Source organism: Rattus norvegicus, chromosome 15, assembly GCF_021556685.1.
Source record: "Rattus norvegicus strain SHRSP/BbbUtx chromosome 15, alternate assembly SHRSP_T2T, whole genome shotgun sequence".
NCBI classification, from domain to species: Eukaryota; Metazoa; Chordata; class Mammalia; order Rodentia; family Muridae; genus Rattus; species Rattus norvegicus.
Genome location: NC_141548.1, coordinates 54,130,549 through 54,146,891, shown reverse-complemented (window position 1 = coordinate 54,146,891; position 16,343 = coordinate 54,130,549). Strand labels below are relative to the sequence as shown.

General features: G+C 44.1%; 1 protein-coding gene and 1 long non-coding RNA gene across 10 annotated transcripts in view; one reads left to right on the top strand and one right to left on the bottom strand.

Annotated features, from left to right (window-relative positions):
- The first annotated feature begins 4,603 nt into the window (after positions 1–4,603).
- Cysltr2 (cysteinyl leukotriene receptor 2) overlaps positions 4,604–16,343 on the top strand; it is a 111,152-nt gene continuing 99,412 nt past the window's right edge. For 4 of the 9 annotated variants that reach the window (XM_087584856.1, XM_087584863.1, XM_087584860.1 and 1 more), the window contains exon 1: positions 4,606–4,778. Coding sequence is in view for 1 of the 9 variants with exons in the window: in XM_087584864.1 (XP_087440990.1) it covers positions 4,769–4,778 (10 nt within the window). In the remaining 8 variants the exon portion in view is untranslated. Of the gene's footprint in view, positions 4,779–16,343 lie in introns of all 9 variants that reach the window. The other 5 variants (XM_087584857.1, XM_087584861.1, XM_087584862.1 and 2 more) reach the window with 5 other exon arrangements.
- On the bottom strand, positions 10,596–15,185 carry LOC148001039 (uncharacterized). The gene is made up of 4 exons (XR_015638938.1): positions 14,973–15,185; positions 13,845–13,991; positions 11,099–12,752; positions 10,596–10,891 (listed from the first exon to the last, which is right to left on the bottom strand). It is a non-coding gene; the product is annotated as an uncharacterized LOC148001039 (long non-coding RNA).

The following is a 16,343-nucleotide window of genomic DNA, read 5'->3' as shown; positions in this document are numbered from 1 at the left end:
TGAGTATATCCCTGGAAGATATTCACATTTCAGTCAGTAGACTGAGTAAATATATGCCATCACCAAGCCAGGGCAGAATCCAATTAAAACAAAAATGGCAGAGGACTGGCAGATGTGTGCTTTCCACTTGAGCTGGGGCATCTGTTGTCTGTTTTCCTGCTGTGTTGGACATCAGTGCTCTCAGGCCTAAGGCCTGCATGTTCAGTGTGGGACTTTTCCAGTCAGACCCTAGGCATCTCAGCTGCACCGAAACCATGCTGCTGTGCCCCTCTCTGGAACTCCAGCTTGCACTGATACTGGGACGTGGCCACTTCCTTGCTTGAGTGAGCCAGTCTGTCACAGGAACTACGAGAATCCTGAGGAATAAATGTGTGTAGCCCAAACATAGGCATTTAAAACAAAAGAATTTCCTATATTATCATCTATAAAGCTCATGAGTTTCACAATGCTGTTAATGAATGTAATGCCATTCAGGTTTAGAATATCTCAGATTATGTTTTTTCTCCCTCCATTTCACGCTCATCTTAAATTTCAGATTTTTTTTTTTTTTTTTTTGAGCTTGGGACCGAACCCAGGGCCTTGCGCTTGCTAGGCAAGTGCTCTACCACTGAGCTAAATCCCCAACCCCAAATTTCAGAATTTTTAATGTGCATTGGTCAACACACTCTGTATGCTATTGATAATTTGGGCTTAAAAATAAAACATTTTAAGACACACATATGTAACAAAACTATACAGAATGAAGCACACAAACGTGTTGAACCAGGAAAATATATATAAGGCATGTGAATTGAATCAATGCTAATTGTTACTTATGATAGCATCCTGTTTTGCAAAACAAGAAAACTGATAGAAAGAATCATCTATATTGTTTTTTATAGCTGCACAGGAATCTACACTTGTATTAGTAAAAGTTTGAATTATCATACTGTCTTAAATTATTATTGCTGGGGCTTTTCATTTTCTCCTAACATTCTGTTTTATATTTTTACCTTGTTCTTGTTTTTTTTTTTTGTTTGTTTTTTGACTAGTGTTATGACAAGATAAATTCGTTTGGGGGATTACCTCTGAAAAAGAAAAAAAAATATATTAGTATGTCTGAGCTCCCAACTAGCACACACTCCTGGTTCTAGTCACCAGAGTCAGCTATATCAGTGTCATCTCCTTCAATTACGGGAACCGAGTTGGGAAGAAAACACTTGCCTTCCATGTGGTCAGGTTGTAATTTTACAGTAATGAAGTAGCTAAAACCTTTGTTCTTGGAGCTATTCTGCACGGCATCCCAGGACTCTGGAGATTTCCTTTCAAGTCTATCTGTTCATCTTCCCACTGCTGCAAAACTGCCCTCTATGCTGCCCTCGTAATAAATGATGATTACTATTATTAATCCTAATAGCCCCAACAACATTATATGGTGTAATGCCACAGTGATTAGCTTGAGAAGTTTAATGGGCGCTATTTTCCTTAGCTTATTCTGAAATGGCTCTCTGTTCAGTGTTATCTTGTTTTTTCTACTTATTTGTCCCCTGAAATACCCTACCTGATGTTGTTACTGCTCCTGAAATGATCTGGGAAGGTTTTCTCCCTGGCTTCCTTTCCAGTGTCTGGAGCATTGTGGTGGCTCCATAAATGCTGTTCCCCTTTTGATGTTGTTCTCTTCAAGTAGACAAGGGGGTCTTCAAAAGGTAAGGCAGTCACCCCATCAGCCAGGACTAGCTTGGTGAATTAATCTCAAATTTTAAGCATCTTAAATATGAAAGAGTAATGGATGACTACCCTGACTTACTCCTTTCTTGAAGACACTGAAATCCAACCTTAAATAGTGCCAATGGCTTTTTGTTTTGTTTTTGTAGATTCCATTATTTACAGTAACATTTACCTAAAATATGTAAAAATCACTATAAGTACACAGTTTTAATTTTATTTTCAGGCTATTGTTACTGTGTGTCTCAGATCTTGGACCAGATTAACATCCACACCTATGGATTTACAAACTCTTAGCAGTTGGAGCACTGCTACTCTGATGTCTTTGACATCAAGAGAGAAGAGTCAAGGAACTTGCAGGAAATGCATCCAGACAGACACTGACCTCAGTGTCCAGCAAGCAAATGTTCATGGAAATGGCCACAGACCTCCGGGACACAACTGTGCTGTTCTAAGCAAACCCAGTATGATGGCGATAAGTTAGAAAGTTACCCCACTTCAAACACAGCTTGGGTTAATTGGTATCTTCTTGCTGAGTGTCACCCACACAGAAAAAGCAGTGCGTGCTGATGTGAGATCTAGCACGTTATCTGCAGGAAGCAGTGAGCTCCGAGGAGGAAACCTCAGACTCCTCACCCTAGAGATGCGAGAAGAGGATGTAGGAACAGAGGTACTTATTCAGACTTGTGGCTTCCTGTTCAGGTGGCCTGAGCGACTTCAGGTGTGGTTTCCGTTTTGCTATTAATAAATGAATGAATAAATAAATAAACAAATAAGGGTTGGTCTATGAGATTTCTGAAATTCTTGTCTGTTCTAACAATCCCCAGGTCCCAGATCCACAGACGACAATTCATGCCTTTATTCTATTTTATGTTCATCTATCAGTTCTATTCTTCAGGGCCTGTATGCGTGTGTGTGTGTGTGTGTGTGTGTGTGTGTGTGTGTGTGTTCATGGAGGTGTCCAGAGGACATTGGTTTTGTCCTCGCTTTTATTTGAGATAGGGTCTCTGAATAGCCTGGAACTCACTAAGTAGGCTAGGCTTCATGGCCAGTGAGCCCCAGGGATCTACTCTCCACCTCCAGCACTGTGAACCACCAAGCCAATATTTTCCCCTTCATAAATGTGGGTTCTGGGGATCTAAGTCAGCTTTTCCTGACTTTGCCTGACTGAGCTGTTTATCAGATTGCTTTGTATCTAAACTCCAATTGCTTTAATTGCTTACAGGTAATTATCACATTTAAATACAAGTGCTTAAACTGGTAGGAACTCCGGCCAAAGGAACCTTAACATCAGGCCAAGTAAACTTTCTCTAATTAAAACAAAACAAAACAAGAAACCTTCTTGTATTTGTCTCATTAGTCATCCTTGCTTGCCTTGCTGTGCTTTCAGTAAGCGGTGACTCACCCGGAAGCAGAGCAATAAATGCTGCTTGCTTTTAGGTCTCTTGAAACAAAGGTGCTGGAGGGGGAGCTCTGATACACAGTTGCCAGTCCTGGACAGAAACAAAACAAACTCATGGTGGCAAAGGCAGAAAGACAGTTATCCTACAGTATTTTATTCAGAAATAAAGACTGATAAATGGATGTTTTCCCTTTACTTGGTTCACCGGCAGTAACAACTCAAGGAAGAAAAAAAAATCCTGCTATCACAGCAAGGAGAGATAATGAGACCATGGGAAATTGCATATTCCAATTTTAAAAGATCATCTTTCCTTGTCTTTGTTTTACTTCCTCTTTGGGTTCCTGACCGGCTCTAAAATGACAAGGGTAAGAGGCCCTTTGAGGCGCTTTATAAACACGGACTCTGCAGCTTGCATTTACCGCTTACTTTACCCCAGCCCCTATTTAGGTGAAAGAAACTGAAAACCAATTGTGCACCGCAAGCTTATCTTAGAAGTGTGCACTGTAAGAGAAAAAGGAGAACTAAAGGTCCCACTAGAGGAAGTAACAATGTATCGACTTCACAATATTTTCTATTTTTCTCCGTATAGTTAATTGACACTTGCATTATGAAGGTATGTGTAACTGCTGAGTGTGGAATGGTAAGGTGTGTTAGGTGTGGCAGCATATCCTGCAATCCCAGCGTGTGGGAGGCTGAGGCAGGAAGATTGTCAGCTGAAGATCAGCCTGGCTTAATTAGTGAGCTACTAGAGAGACATGGGGTGGGGCTGGGGGGCAGCGATTTTAGACCACTGTAATCCAAGAGAGTACCCCAATTTCTACAATGATATTTGTGTATATAGTGCAGCTCAACCAGGACTAGACATGTCCTATTGTGGCCAGGAAAAAGGGAGAAAAAACAAAAAAACAAAAAAAAAAAAAAAAACGGCAGAAGAGAAAGCCCAGGAAGGTTACAGAAATAGTGCAAACAGAGCAACAAGTTGGAAATGGGGAAAAAGCAGAGGCAGTTGGCTGATAAGGGGTGGAGGAAGGGGAGCTGTTTACAGGACAAGAGAGGAAAGATGCTGGAAACAAACTCGAGAATTAACTGGAAAAGGGCTCGTCCCAGTCTTCAGACACTTTAGACTGTTGTGTTCTCTTATCTAAGGGTTTCCTGTGTGTCAGGCACTAGAAAGGTACCAACTGCCAAAGGGTGAAACAGGAAAAGTTGGTGCAGCTGGGTGGAAGAAAGCTTGGGAGACCCAGGGCTAATCAGCGTCCCTGTGACTCTCACAGACGTGCACAGCATCTCAGCTTGCATAGAGATCTGCTAAGCTGCAGGGCACAGTCCTTACTGCATCGCCAGCACCTTGTACATGGCGGAAGTTCAGTGTTCACTGAAGGAGTGTGCACGCTTCCTGTTGCTGCGACATACTTCAGGAAGTAAGGGTTTACTGTGGCTCACGGTTCGAGGGTAGGGGCTATCGAGTGGTGGGAGGAGCATGAGGCAGCTCCTCCCACGTCGCTTCTGCAGTTAGGAAGCAAAGAGGAGTGATTTCCTGTCTCTCAGACCGTTTTCTCCTTTTTATTCAATCTGGGACCCGAGCCAATTAAACAAGTACCACTCACTAAGGCTGGGTTCTCCTTCTTCAAGTTAAACCTTTCTGGAAATAGCCTCATAGACATGCCCAGAGGTAAGTGGTTCTAAGTCCAGCTGAATTGACAATGAAGATTGATCACCACAGAGTGATTGATCAAATGAATGAACAATCGATAGATATTCATATGAGGTAACCCATATGGGAGAATTCAGATACATGGCTTTGGTGGATTCTAAAACTACATAATGAGGCTGTGATTTAGCAACTACGATGGATTTATACACAAAGGTCTCTCAGCTGGAGATGAACGTCATCATGGCTGGCTTACCAGTAAGGCATAGGACACAACAGATGGTGGCTCTCTGATCTTTGATTTGCAGCACCCAGAACTGAGAACCTAAATAAATCCATTCTTTACAAACAAAGTCACAGGGGTGGGGGGGTTAGGGGTTAGGGTGGGGGGTGGTGTTAATAACAGAAAACAGTCTAAAGCAGGGAGGTCAGGGTGGAGTGACATGGAGTGATCACGACTGGGTCTTTGCTGATTTCAAGATGCAGGCAAGAAACACACTGTCCTCCAGGTCTTCCTGGCTCTGCAGGCACCTTGATTTTAGCTAACAAACCCCAACCTGCCCTCACTTCACACAAGAGGACAAGAAGAGCCCCGAGAGACTCACTCTGGCTCTGCCCTTATTCATACAAGTTGGTGACATAGCTCAAATCCAGCAGGAGAGTGGAGACCCGGGGTTCATAAATGCAGTTAGGATTTGGGAAGTCTGGGCTTGGATCTGGGTCCTTGCTTTTCCAGTGCTGGCAGACAAGGCCTGGAACCCAGGGCTGTGGTAGTGATTCCTGTTTCCATCTTGGGATCTGTTGGGATCTTGGCATCTGGTGGGATTCCACAAGGAGGCACTAGGGATCCAATGTATATAAAAGTCTTTGAAGAATGGGAATGTGATAGGTTTCTTGGTGCTTCAGGCTGTCCTGTAACCTGCTATGTAGCCCAGGTGGCCTTGAACTTGTATTCCTGCTCTTTTAGCCTCCCATGCTATGGAATGACACCATCATGGCCAGTTGCATGATTAATGTTTGTAACTGGAAAGATCTTAAACATGTCAGCATGTGTCTGCCATTACATACAGCACACAGGTCAAAACCATGTTCTTTTGAACTTTTGACACACACACACACACACACACACACACACACACACAAACACACATAAAGAGAGAGAGAGAGAGAGAGAGAGAGAGAGAGAGAGAGAGAGAGAGAGAGCGCGTTGCCACATGTAGGTTGTTGAGGAAATTCCATCCAATGGAGTCAGCTCTCCCCTTCCTTCTTTACATGGCTTCAAGAGATCGCTCTCAGGCCTCTGGAATTAGCTGTAAGCACTGAAGCAGGAGACGGTCTTTCTTTCACAGACCTATATGTGATTGTGGGAGAAAACACTAGTCTTTAATTTTAGCCCTAAGTTTTATGCATTTCCTTTTAGAAAAAAAAATAATGTGCTTATCTTTGAGAAACATCTCTGAGATCTTGACAATACAGGGGCTCCTGGGTGACCCCTCCTCTCCTCTGGCCCCACGATGCCTCCTTAGGGCACTGCAAACTCAGAACCAGGATGTTGCTTTCCCACCAACTGCAGTTGTGGTTTTTTGAGTCTTTGTTTTGGAAAAAAAAAATGCTGTCCTACTTCACGGTCGTCATAGAACTTACAGCTGTTTCTGGCTACCAGAGCCACCTGAAGGCTAAGAGTGTTCTGGTTTCATTTTGAAACAACTCACTGATACGCAAGTAAGAAGTATCAGCTCTCAATCATGAATGCAGAAAGGAAGCGAACGTTGGGTTGTCCTCTATGACTCCTTCTTTTAAAAGCTCCTCTCCGCTCCCATCCCACCCTTTCCCTACTTCCTTCTCCCTCTATCCTTCCTCCCTTCTCTCCTTCTTTTTCTCATCTCTTTTTCTCATCTCTTAATTTTAGACAAGGTTCCCTCTGTGGCCTATCCTCCTGCCTCAGCCTTCTAAGTGCTGAGATTGTACGCATGCGCCCATGCATGCAGCTGGCCATGTCTATTATAGATTACAGTGGCTCAAATGTGCCCCCCCCCAACAGTATTTACCTAGAAGGGATTTTAAAGTATTATTTTTCTTTATATGAATGCATAGGTGTGTGTGTGTGTGTGTGTGTTACAAGTTTATGTGCATGCATGTGAAGGTCAGAAAACCTCTCATTCTTCTAGTAGCTCCCAGGCAGCTGCCCACCTTAGGTTTGTTTTGTTTTGTTTTGGAGACAGGTTTCTCTGTATAGCTCTGGTTATGCTGAAACTCACTGTGAAGATCAGGCTGGCTTGGAGCTCAGAGATCTACCTACCTCTGCCTCACAAGTGCTGGGATTAAAGGCATGTGCCACCATACCCAATGTCACCTTGTTTGGCTTTTGGCTGCTGCCTCCTCCTCCTCTTCTTCCTCTTCCCCTTCTCTTCATCTTCCTCCTCCTCCTCTTCCCCTCCTCTTTATCTTCCTCCTCCTCTTCCCCCTTCTCTTCATCTTCCTCCTCCTCCTCTTCCCCCTTCTCTTCATCTTCCTCCTCCTCCTCTTCCCCCTCCTCTTTATCTTCCTCCTCCTCTTCCCCCTCCTCTTTATCTTCCTCCTCCTCTTCTCCCTCCTCTTTATCTTCCTCCTCCTCTTCCTTCCCTATCTCCTCCTCTTCTTCATCTTCCTCCTCCTCCTCTTCTTCCTCCTCTTCCTTCCCTTTCTCCTCCCCCTCCTCTTTTCTTCCTTCCCTTCCTCCTCTTCTTTTTCTTCTTTTCTTCTCTTTCTCCTCCTTCTTTTAATGACATAAGATCTGTAACTGACCTGGAACTTAATAAGTCCTCTAGCCAGGCTGGCTGGTCTACAATCCCCTGGAATCTGTCCATTTCTTCCTTCCCAGGGCTGGGATTAAAACCACACCATCATGATCTGCAGTTTTCCATGGGTCCGGCAGTGGTGGTGGGGGAGTTGAACTCAAATTCTCACGTTTGCAAGTCAAGAACTTTATCAACTGAACTATCTTCACAGCCCTAAAGTACTTCTAAGATACGTTTTCTGCAAACTCACTCAGCTCTGGGGTTTGCCTGATGATTTTGTTGGAAGACAACAGGTGGATGAACTGTCTGGATCACCCAGCAAGCACTGGGGCACCTTAGAAAAGACAAGGAAGGCATTGCACTAGATTCTGCAGAAAATTTTCCCTTTGCTCCCAGTCAAGGTTCAGTGGCCATGTCTGAATGCCGGACGATTTGGCTTGAGGACTGTGGGTGGTGGAGGAACTTAGCATTGTGGGTAGTTTTCAGTTATCAGTCTGGGAGAGAGAAAAACCACAGCCTGGGCTTCAGATAGCTCTTGCTGATTGTGCAATGTTCAGGACCCTGTACTGCTGAGCTTCTGCACCGCAGTGTTCTGTCCCTACCTGTAAAATCTGAATCAAAATTCCCACTCTCAGTCTTGTGAGGACTGAAAGAATCAGCTCAGTGGACACAAAGGAAGCCCCTAAATGTTCCTTCCTCCAGGAACCAGAGCAAACAGGACTTTCATGGCTGGCCTGTGTGGCTGTAAGATCTGTTATGTCCTGTTTCTGCCACACATTGGTTTGCCCGTTGTTCGCTATTTGGCTTCTCTGCCAGTAAGGCTGACTTATTTCTTTTACATGCCCCAGTGACAGCAGAGGGCTCTGAAAGGCAAAGTGTGGCAATCCCATCTTGTAAAATTGCAGGACTTGTGCTAGACACAAATACAAAAGAAGTGGCTACACTTAGCAAGGCATAGTCATGAGGCTGCAGAGACGGCTGGCTCACTGGGTGTCCTAGTTAGGACTTCTATCGCTGCGATGAAACGCCATGACTAAAAGCAAGCTGAGGAGGAAGGGGTTCATTTGGCTTACAGTTCCACATGCTACTCTATCACTGAGGGAAGTCAGGACAGGAACTAAGGTCAGGGTCCTGGAGGCAGGAGCTGATTAGAAGCCATGGAGGCATGCTGCTCACTGGCATGCTTCCATCCTTTCAACCTGTTTCTTATAAAACCCAGAACCATTAGCCCAGGGGCGGCCTCACCTACAATACACTGGGTCCTCCCCATCAATCACGAATTTTAAAAAATGCCATACAGCCAGGTCTTATGGAGACATTTTTCAATTGAGTTTCTCTTCTTTCAGTTAACTCTAGTTTGTGTCAAGTTGACATGAGGCCAAGACAGCACAGGGTCAAGCATGAGGACATGAGTTCAAATCCTTAGAACATGTGTAAACTAGACACAGACAAATGTATCTGTAATCCCAAGTGCTTCTATGGCAAGATAGAAGCAGACACACAAGAATTCCTGGAAGCTTGTAGGCCAGGTAACCTGGTGTGTAGATAGCGCTGAACAACAGAAATCCTGTTCCAAATAAGGAAGGCAGTGATTAAAATCTGAGGTTATCCCTGGGACTGTGTGGTGTGTGTGTGTGAAAGAGAGACAGAGAAGCAAACAGACAGAGAGACAGAGAAAGACAGAGAGACAGAGAAAGACAAGGACAGAGAAAGACAGAGAGACAGAGAAAGACAGGGACAGAGAGACAGAGCTTGTACATTCGTGGTGTACACACATGTATATGTATGTATGCCTGTGCTTGTGTACAAAAGCAGAAGAAGCTGTCAGGTATCATCACTCTATATTTTGGTTCCTTTGAGGCAGAGATTCTTACTGAACACAGAGCTAGGCTACCAGTGAGGAAGCCCCACCTTCTCGGTTCTGAGGTTACAGGCCTATATAGGACCACACCCAGTTTTCACATAGGTGCTGGGATTTGAACTCTGTTCCTTGCTCCCATGTTTGTGCAGCAACTTTTAACCACCATAGCGCATGCCGCTGTCTCATGAAGTATCAGAACTGTTTTATGCTCTTACTGGCAGTGAGTGAATGAATGGTTCGCCTTTGCATCTTGGCCAGCAGTTACGGTTGTGAGGTGATTTTGGATTTTAGCCATTCTAACAGGAGTGCAGTTGCACCTGGCAGAACTTTTAATTTGCAGTTCCTTAATGACACGCTGTTAAGCATCTCTTCACATGCACTTTGCTGTCTGTGTATCTTGGTTGGCGAGCTGTCAGGTCCTACCTTCTGGCTTTGAATTGGATTGCCTGTTGAGGTTCAAGAGTTCTTTGCATGTTTGGTCCTGAGTTCTTTATTAGATGTGTGCTCTGGAAATAGTTTCTCCCAAGGATTCCTTGTCTTCTCATTAGTACCTTCTCAGGAGGAGTCTTAAACTTAGTGAAGTTCAAGTCAGCAATTTGGATCCTGCCTCCGTGGGTGTGTTTTTAAAAGGTACCTCTGCTTTCTCTGGGCGCCTGCTGAGATTTACAGCTCATCTGTTCTGGGGAAGTTTTTGGAGCTTTAAAGAAAATTGTCCTTGGGCTTAAAAAATTATACCAAATCTCTAATAATTAAGATTTTAAAAAAGTATTATCTTCTAGGAATCTTATGTCTTTTATACGCAGTTCTGAGACCTACTTTGAGTTAACTTTTGTGACAAACTGTGCCTGTTTTCTTTTGTTTGTTTTGCATGCAAATGCCTTTAGGTTATAAACCAGTGGTTCTTAACCTTCTTAACGCTGTGACCCTTTAATACAGTTCCTCATGTTGTGGTGATCCCCAACCAAAAAATTATTTTGCTGCTACTTCATAACTGTTATTTTGCTACTGTTATGGGTCATAATACGATATGGTGCAATATACAGGGTATCTGATATGCAATTCCTGTAAAAGGATTGTTTGACCCCCAGAGGGGTCACGACCCACAAGTTGAGAACCACTGTTCTAAAGTCTCATGTTGAACCTTTTAGCTCAGGACTCTGGTCTCTGTTGCTGTGATAAGAGACTCACCAAAGCCAACCTGCGGAGAAAAGGATTTATTTGACATCAACTTCCACATCTCAGTCACTGAGGGAAGTCAAGAATTCAAGCAGGAACCTGGAGACAGGAACTGAGGCAGAGACCACGGTGTGTGTGTGTGTGTGTGTGTGTGTGTGTGTGTGTGTGTGTGCTGCTTCTCCTTGGCTTGCTCACCTGACTTTCTTCTAGTTAGAAGGACCCGCTTCCCAGGGTAGCATTGCCACAGGGAGTGTGGCAGTTAAGCCATTTGTCTTTCTGTTTTGTTTCCTGTACAGCAGAGGCAATAATAGAATTTGCTTCTTTTTTTTTTTTTTTTTAAAGATTTATTTATTTATTATATATATAAATACACTGTAGCTGTCTTCAGATACACCAGAAGAGGGTATCAGATCTCTTTACAGATGGTTGTGAGCCACCATGTGGTTGCTGGGAATTGAACTCATGACCTCTGGAAGAGCAGTCGGGTGCTCTTACCGCTGAGCCATCTCTCCAGCCCTAGAATTTGCTTCTTTGTTTGAGGATTGTAACTCTTTTTATACCAAAGGAGCAGAACAATGTCTAGCACACAGGAGGAAGCACAAATGATATCCACCAGGTCATATCTGAGTCCCCAAAAGCTCAAAGCACAACTTTAGTGTCCTTATGCAACTTGCCATTACACAGTGGGCTGGGCATCACTGACCTGAGTGGCTGAGTCAGCCTAACTTTTCTTTCAGCAGCTTTTACATTTGAATGCTAATCTATAGCCAAGAGGTACTTGAATCATAATCAACAAGACTTAGCAAGCCATTCATTTTGGTGGATTCCCAGGGGAACAGAGATGTGGGCTAAACCAGGCTCAGCAACAAGGAGAGTGCAGCAAACCACCACTTAGCAATTCATTTCAGTGCAAGCAGCTGGCTAAGTCAAAGTCCCAGGTGCTATGGTTTAGAGCCTACCAAAACTCCTGTCATAATTTGGTCCCCCTTGTGACGATGTAGGACCAGGTGGGATCTTTTAGAAATGATGAGGTCACGATGGTTAGGTCTTTCTGATGGGTTGATCGGCTAAAATAGAATGGTGTCTCATCCCCAAGAGTGGGTCTGTTACAAACCAGTTTGTCTCTTGTATGGATTCCTCAGGCTGTGAGACTCTGGAGGGATCCCATCGGCAAGCAAGACGATGCCCCAAACACAGATGCCCCAAGGACCTCCAACACTCTACAATCATGAATTAAAGAAACGTTAATTCTCCAAAACTCATCTAACCTCTAGTTGTCATCTCTTCTTGTCGTCAATAGCAGCAGAAAACACTAATACACCAAGAGTATCACAATCTTCCACCAGAATCCAACATCTTACTGAGTTTAAAGACTGATGAGCTCCCAGGGACAAAATGGCCCACACTGAGCAGTGGTTCTCAGCCTTCCTAATGCCGCAATCCTTTAATACAGTCCCTCATGAGGTGGTGACCCCAGTCATAAAGTTATCTTGTTCCTATTTCATAACTGTAACTTTACTATTTACTAGTGTAATGTACACATCTCACAGCGGGATACCCAACATTTGATTACCAATAGGTTGAGAACCTCCGACGTAGTAGTCTACATTATTACATTATATTGAAGGGAAATACTCTTCTTCTGTATAATTTCACACAGGAAGTACAAAAGGTTTAATAACTTAATCATTTAGTGTGAGATTCTGGGGATGAAGCCCTCCTTTTTTTTTTTTTTCACTTGAGATCTTCTGACAGTGTCTCAAGGCTGCCTTCCCCTGCTCCAGGTCCATTTGTTTAATTGTCTTCCTTTGGAGTTTGTCCTCCGTGTTCAGGCTCAGTTGCTGGGAGAAAGGCACAGTCAAGTGAGGGTGTGCGAGACCGGGGTCCAAGGATAGCCGGTCCTTAGCTGCTGAGAGTGAGATGCCAAAGGTAAGGAGAGTTGGTTGGTTCTTTTGGAAGGTGTAGAAGAAGAGGCTGAAAGGCTTAGCAAGAGGGAAGCTTTCAGGAGCTTCGTGTGGGAATTCTGTAACTTTTATCATCTGGACCTGTCGCTATGGTGTCGTTTGATGATGATGATGATGATGATGATGATGATGATGATGATGAAATGATGTTAATGACGATATGACGTTGGTAATGAGGTAATGTTGATGCATGTGGCTTGCAATGACAGCCTTTCATCTGTAGACCCAGAGGTCAGCACAACCATTAATTAATTTTGAAGAGGTGGTAGGAAAATATCATTATCTTCCATTTACAGGGGAGAAAGAAGAAATTAAGCCCTTTACCCAAGGCCACCTCAGAGCACTTGCCAGCAGGAAGGAACACAGATCCTGCCTCCTTACCTTCTGTTGGTGGCTATCCGGGCCTACCAGGTTAAACATTAAAATGGAATGTAAAAAACAAACAAAAAAGGAGAGAATAAGAGGCGAGGAGCCAACTCTGAGTCTGGGAAGTTTCCCAGCAAAGTTGCTATGGAGATAGGAGTTATTCTGAGACTGCAAATCTCTTGCTGAGACTTCTAGGAATGTAAGGTCCCATGTATGCTTTCCCCCTGGGCCCTTTCTCTGGTGTTTGCTATGAATGACCTTGAAGAACAAGGGAAGGGTCTTTGAAAAGGATAACTTTCCAGAGACCTCTTTCCTATCTGCTAGTGAGTGGGTAGACTATAAGCAGAGACCTCCTGAGCTAGCATGCTACTTAGGGCCTGAGAGCACTGACCATTCATCTGGTCTAGTAGAGCTTGAGGGAAGGACCACTCTTCACACTGCTCAGAGGGGATAAGAACGAAAGTCTCTTGCTTCTTTCTGGTCTAGGACAAGGACTCTCATGTTCTCTGACCTTCCAGGACACGAAGACAAGTTAAGGTATTAGTCTGTAAGCAAGTAGGGTTAAATGGGATCCTAAATCTTACAGGACAGCAAGTGCACCTCCTTTGTCTAGATGTTGAGTATCCTTCAGAACTGTGTATTTAATTTTCATATTCTCCAGTGGGCTAAATGCTCTGGGAAGGAAGGGATGTTGTATTTCCTAGGCCTTGAAAAGAGCTTGATAGGTTATGTTTTTCTCAAATATTTGTAGAGGACTGAGTAAATGGATACAGGCTGTTAGGAGATACAGAGTAAATTAGTATTCCAGGACGGAGGGTTTATAGGGCTTACAGGCTTGTCTCTAAGGGCAATGGTAGCTCCTTGCAATACTGGATCCTTCCTTCTAAGGGGTTTGTGAGGTCAGGAAAGAGAACAGACCAATGTGGGGACCATTACAACTTACCACAAATCGAAGAAGGCCCTGCCTTGCTCCACTTGTACATAGCACACCAGCGATGGAAGAAATCAAAACCCCACCTCTGGAGGTTGACTTTCTGGGGCCACAGAATGGGGATGAGAAGCTTAGCCAGGGAGCCTCCCAGCCAGAACCCTAGAGGAAGAGAAAGGGGGCATTTCTCAGTGTCCTCCTGGCCAGTGATGGAAGTCTCGAGGTCTGTGAACCAATCCCTGTCCTGCAGAATGAGATGTGTGACATCTCTGAATTTCTACTCCCTACAGCTGGGTCATCGCCTCTGCTACCAGAGATGACACGACACCCTCTGAGGGAAGTGGCTACTTGCCCTTAGAAGGGAAGATGGAGACTGGCTTGATTCTCTTCCCTGAAGGCTAGTTCTCCATTTGCTTGGCAGAGAGAGAGGTGAGCATATGTCAAAGATAGAAAGGCCTTTTAGCTAGTGTCTTCTCTGTTCTTCTCTTAACTCTTCCTTTCCTTATTCTGATGTCCAAATGGAAGCGTCAGCCCCAGCCATGGATACTGTGCTTACTGGGATTTTTAGTTATGAAGTAGATAGCAAGATGATGTAACATCTTTAGTTTTTGTTAAAAACTCCTCATTGGATGATAATGACAACGACGATTTGAATGAGAGCCTCACTATGGATTCCTCACTGGCTTGGAACTAGTCATCCTCCTGTCTCAGACTCCTGAGTGTTGAGATTCCAAGAATATGCCACTATGCTTGGCTAAGGGATATTTATTTATTTATTCTATTTTTTTTCTTAAGCTCAATACTCATTTATGGAACCACTTCTCTGGGACAGTTCCGGGAGGAGGAAGGAAAGGATTGGTTAAATCCAGGGCTTTTTTTGTTCAGCATATTTAGATTTGGTTCCGTCCAAAGCGTATCAGGAGTAAGGCTGCCCTGTGTGAGGAAATGGCACTGAGGCCAGACACTCCTTGCCCATCTGGCCCAGCCCAGCGATAGCCCGAGAGTTGCTCTCTGGAAGGGCCTGACACACCTGCTCACAGTGAGATTCCTTTGACTGAGGCAACACCCCATTTTCCAGAGCAAATTAGACAAGCACTCAAACGCCCTGGTCTGGGCAATTAACACCTTCAAGTTTAAACTCGCCTGCAGATAGCTTTGCCTGAAGAAGGGAGCAGACGTCTGGGTTCTGGGGAGCAGCGGGTGCCTTCCAGGGAGGCCGCACTGGAAAAGAGAAACTGGGCAGCTGCTAACAAAACTGATTCCCAGCTTTTCTTTAAACCAACCCCCCACCCCTGCTCTGTCTTTCTTTGATAGAGGGTTTCTGCAGCTCCCAGGGTGAGCCAGGGATTGTCTGTCTGGGTGGATCACCTGTTCTTTAAATACAAAGGTTGGGCCACTTATTCAGAGCCTGGCAATCATTAACCGTGAGGAAACCACGTGATTTTCCTAATGGCGTGGCACCAGATAGTCTCTGAACCCTATAAGCCCTGTAAAAAGCTGTAATCAGATGTGGGTGTTGGTGCTACTCCGGCATTTTGTGCCAACTAGTGCTAAAGTCCTTTTCAGTTATAGATGGTGCCTCCTGGGGATAACTGAGCCCGGTGCCATCTGAGCCAGCTAGGCAGCAGGGCCTCAGGGAGGTGGGCGATCTGTGTTGGGAGTATTACAGACATGCATTTTCTTGTGTATTTAACCAGAAACGGTCCAGAGCTCAAAATAACATAGCTTTTTATCCATTTGACAGTTTTTGAACTGGTGCTGAATCTTGTTTTAGAAAGTGGACAGCAAAGTTAAAGACAAAAAACAAACCTATTGAGTGGGGGCAGGGGTATGGTGGATTTTGCCTTGGACAAACGTGATGCACACTTTCCGTTCTCCTTTTGAGGCTCCTCCCTTTTTCAGGTCTCGAGAGCTGACGTTTAGATTTATTCATGCTTAAATTTCCTTGGATATTGAAGGAGGAAAGTTGATGATCTCTTTGCAGGGATATGCTGCCCCCTGCAGAGCAAAACTAGAATCTCTACTTTAGCGGTTCGAAGAGGAGGCTGATGAGTATGAAAAGAATCAGAAAGCTCAATGTTCTTTAAGTTTTGCTCACTACTAGCTAAAATATTTTTGAATAAGCACGTTTCCCCTTGCACATCTCCTAGTTAACCATTGGCTTGTGCCACAGCTTTAAGTGCAAACGCCGACTCTCTCACATATGTTCTGTGTGTTAAGGCATCACAGATCTAGTCTCTAGAAACATCCTCTGTGGTGCTCACTGGATGGCTTCCCATCAACCTCTCCTTATGTCCTGGACTCCATCTTGATCCCAACTCTATGTGAATTTCCATTTCCTGTTCTTCTAAAAAAAATAATAATAGAGATGTCAGGTTTAGCAAATAAAAAGATAAAGAATTCTGGGTGAATGTGAATTTCAGATATAAAACAAATAATTTTAAGAATATACAGCACATGAGACTTATTTATGCCAGAAGATAGTTGTATTTCTGAAATGAAGTAGAATGATGC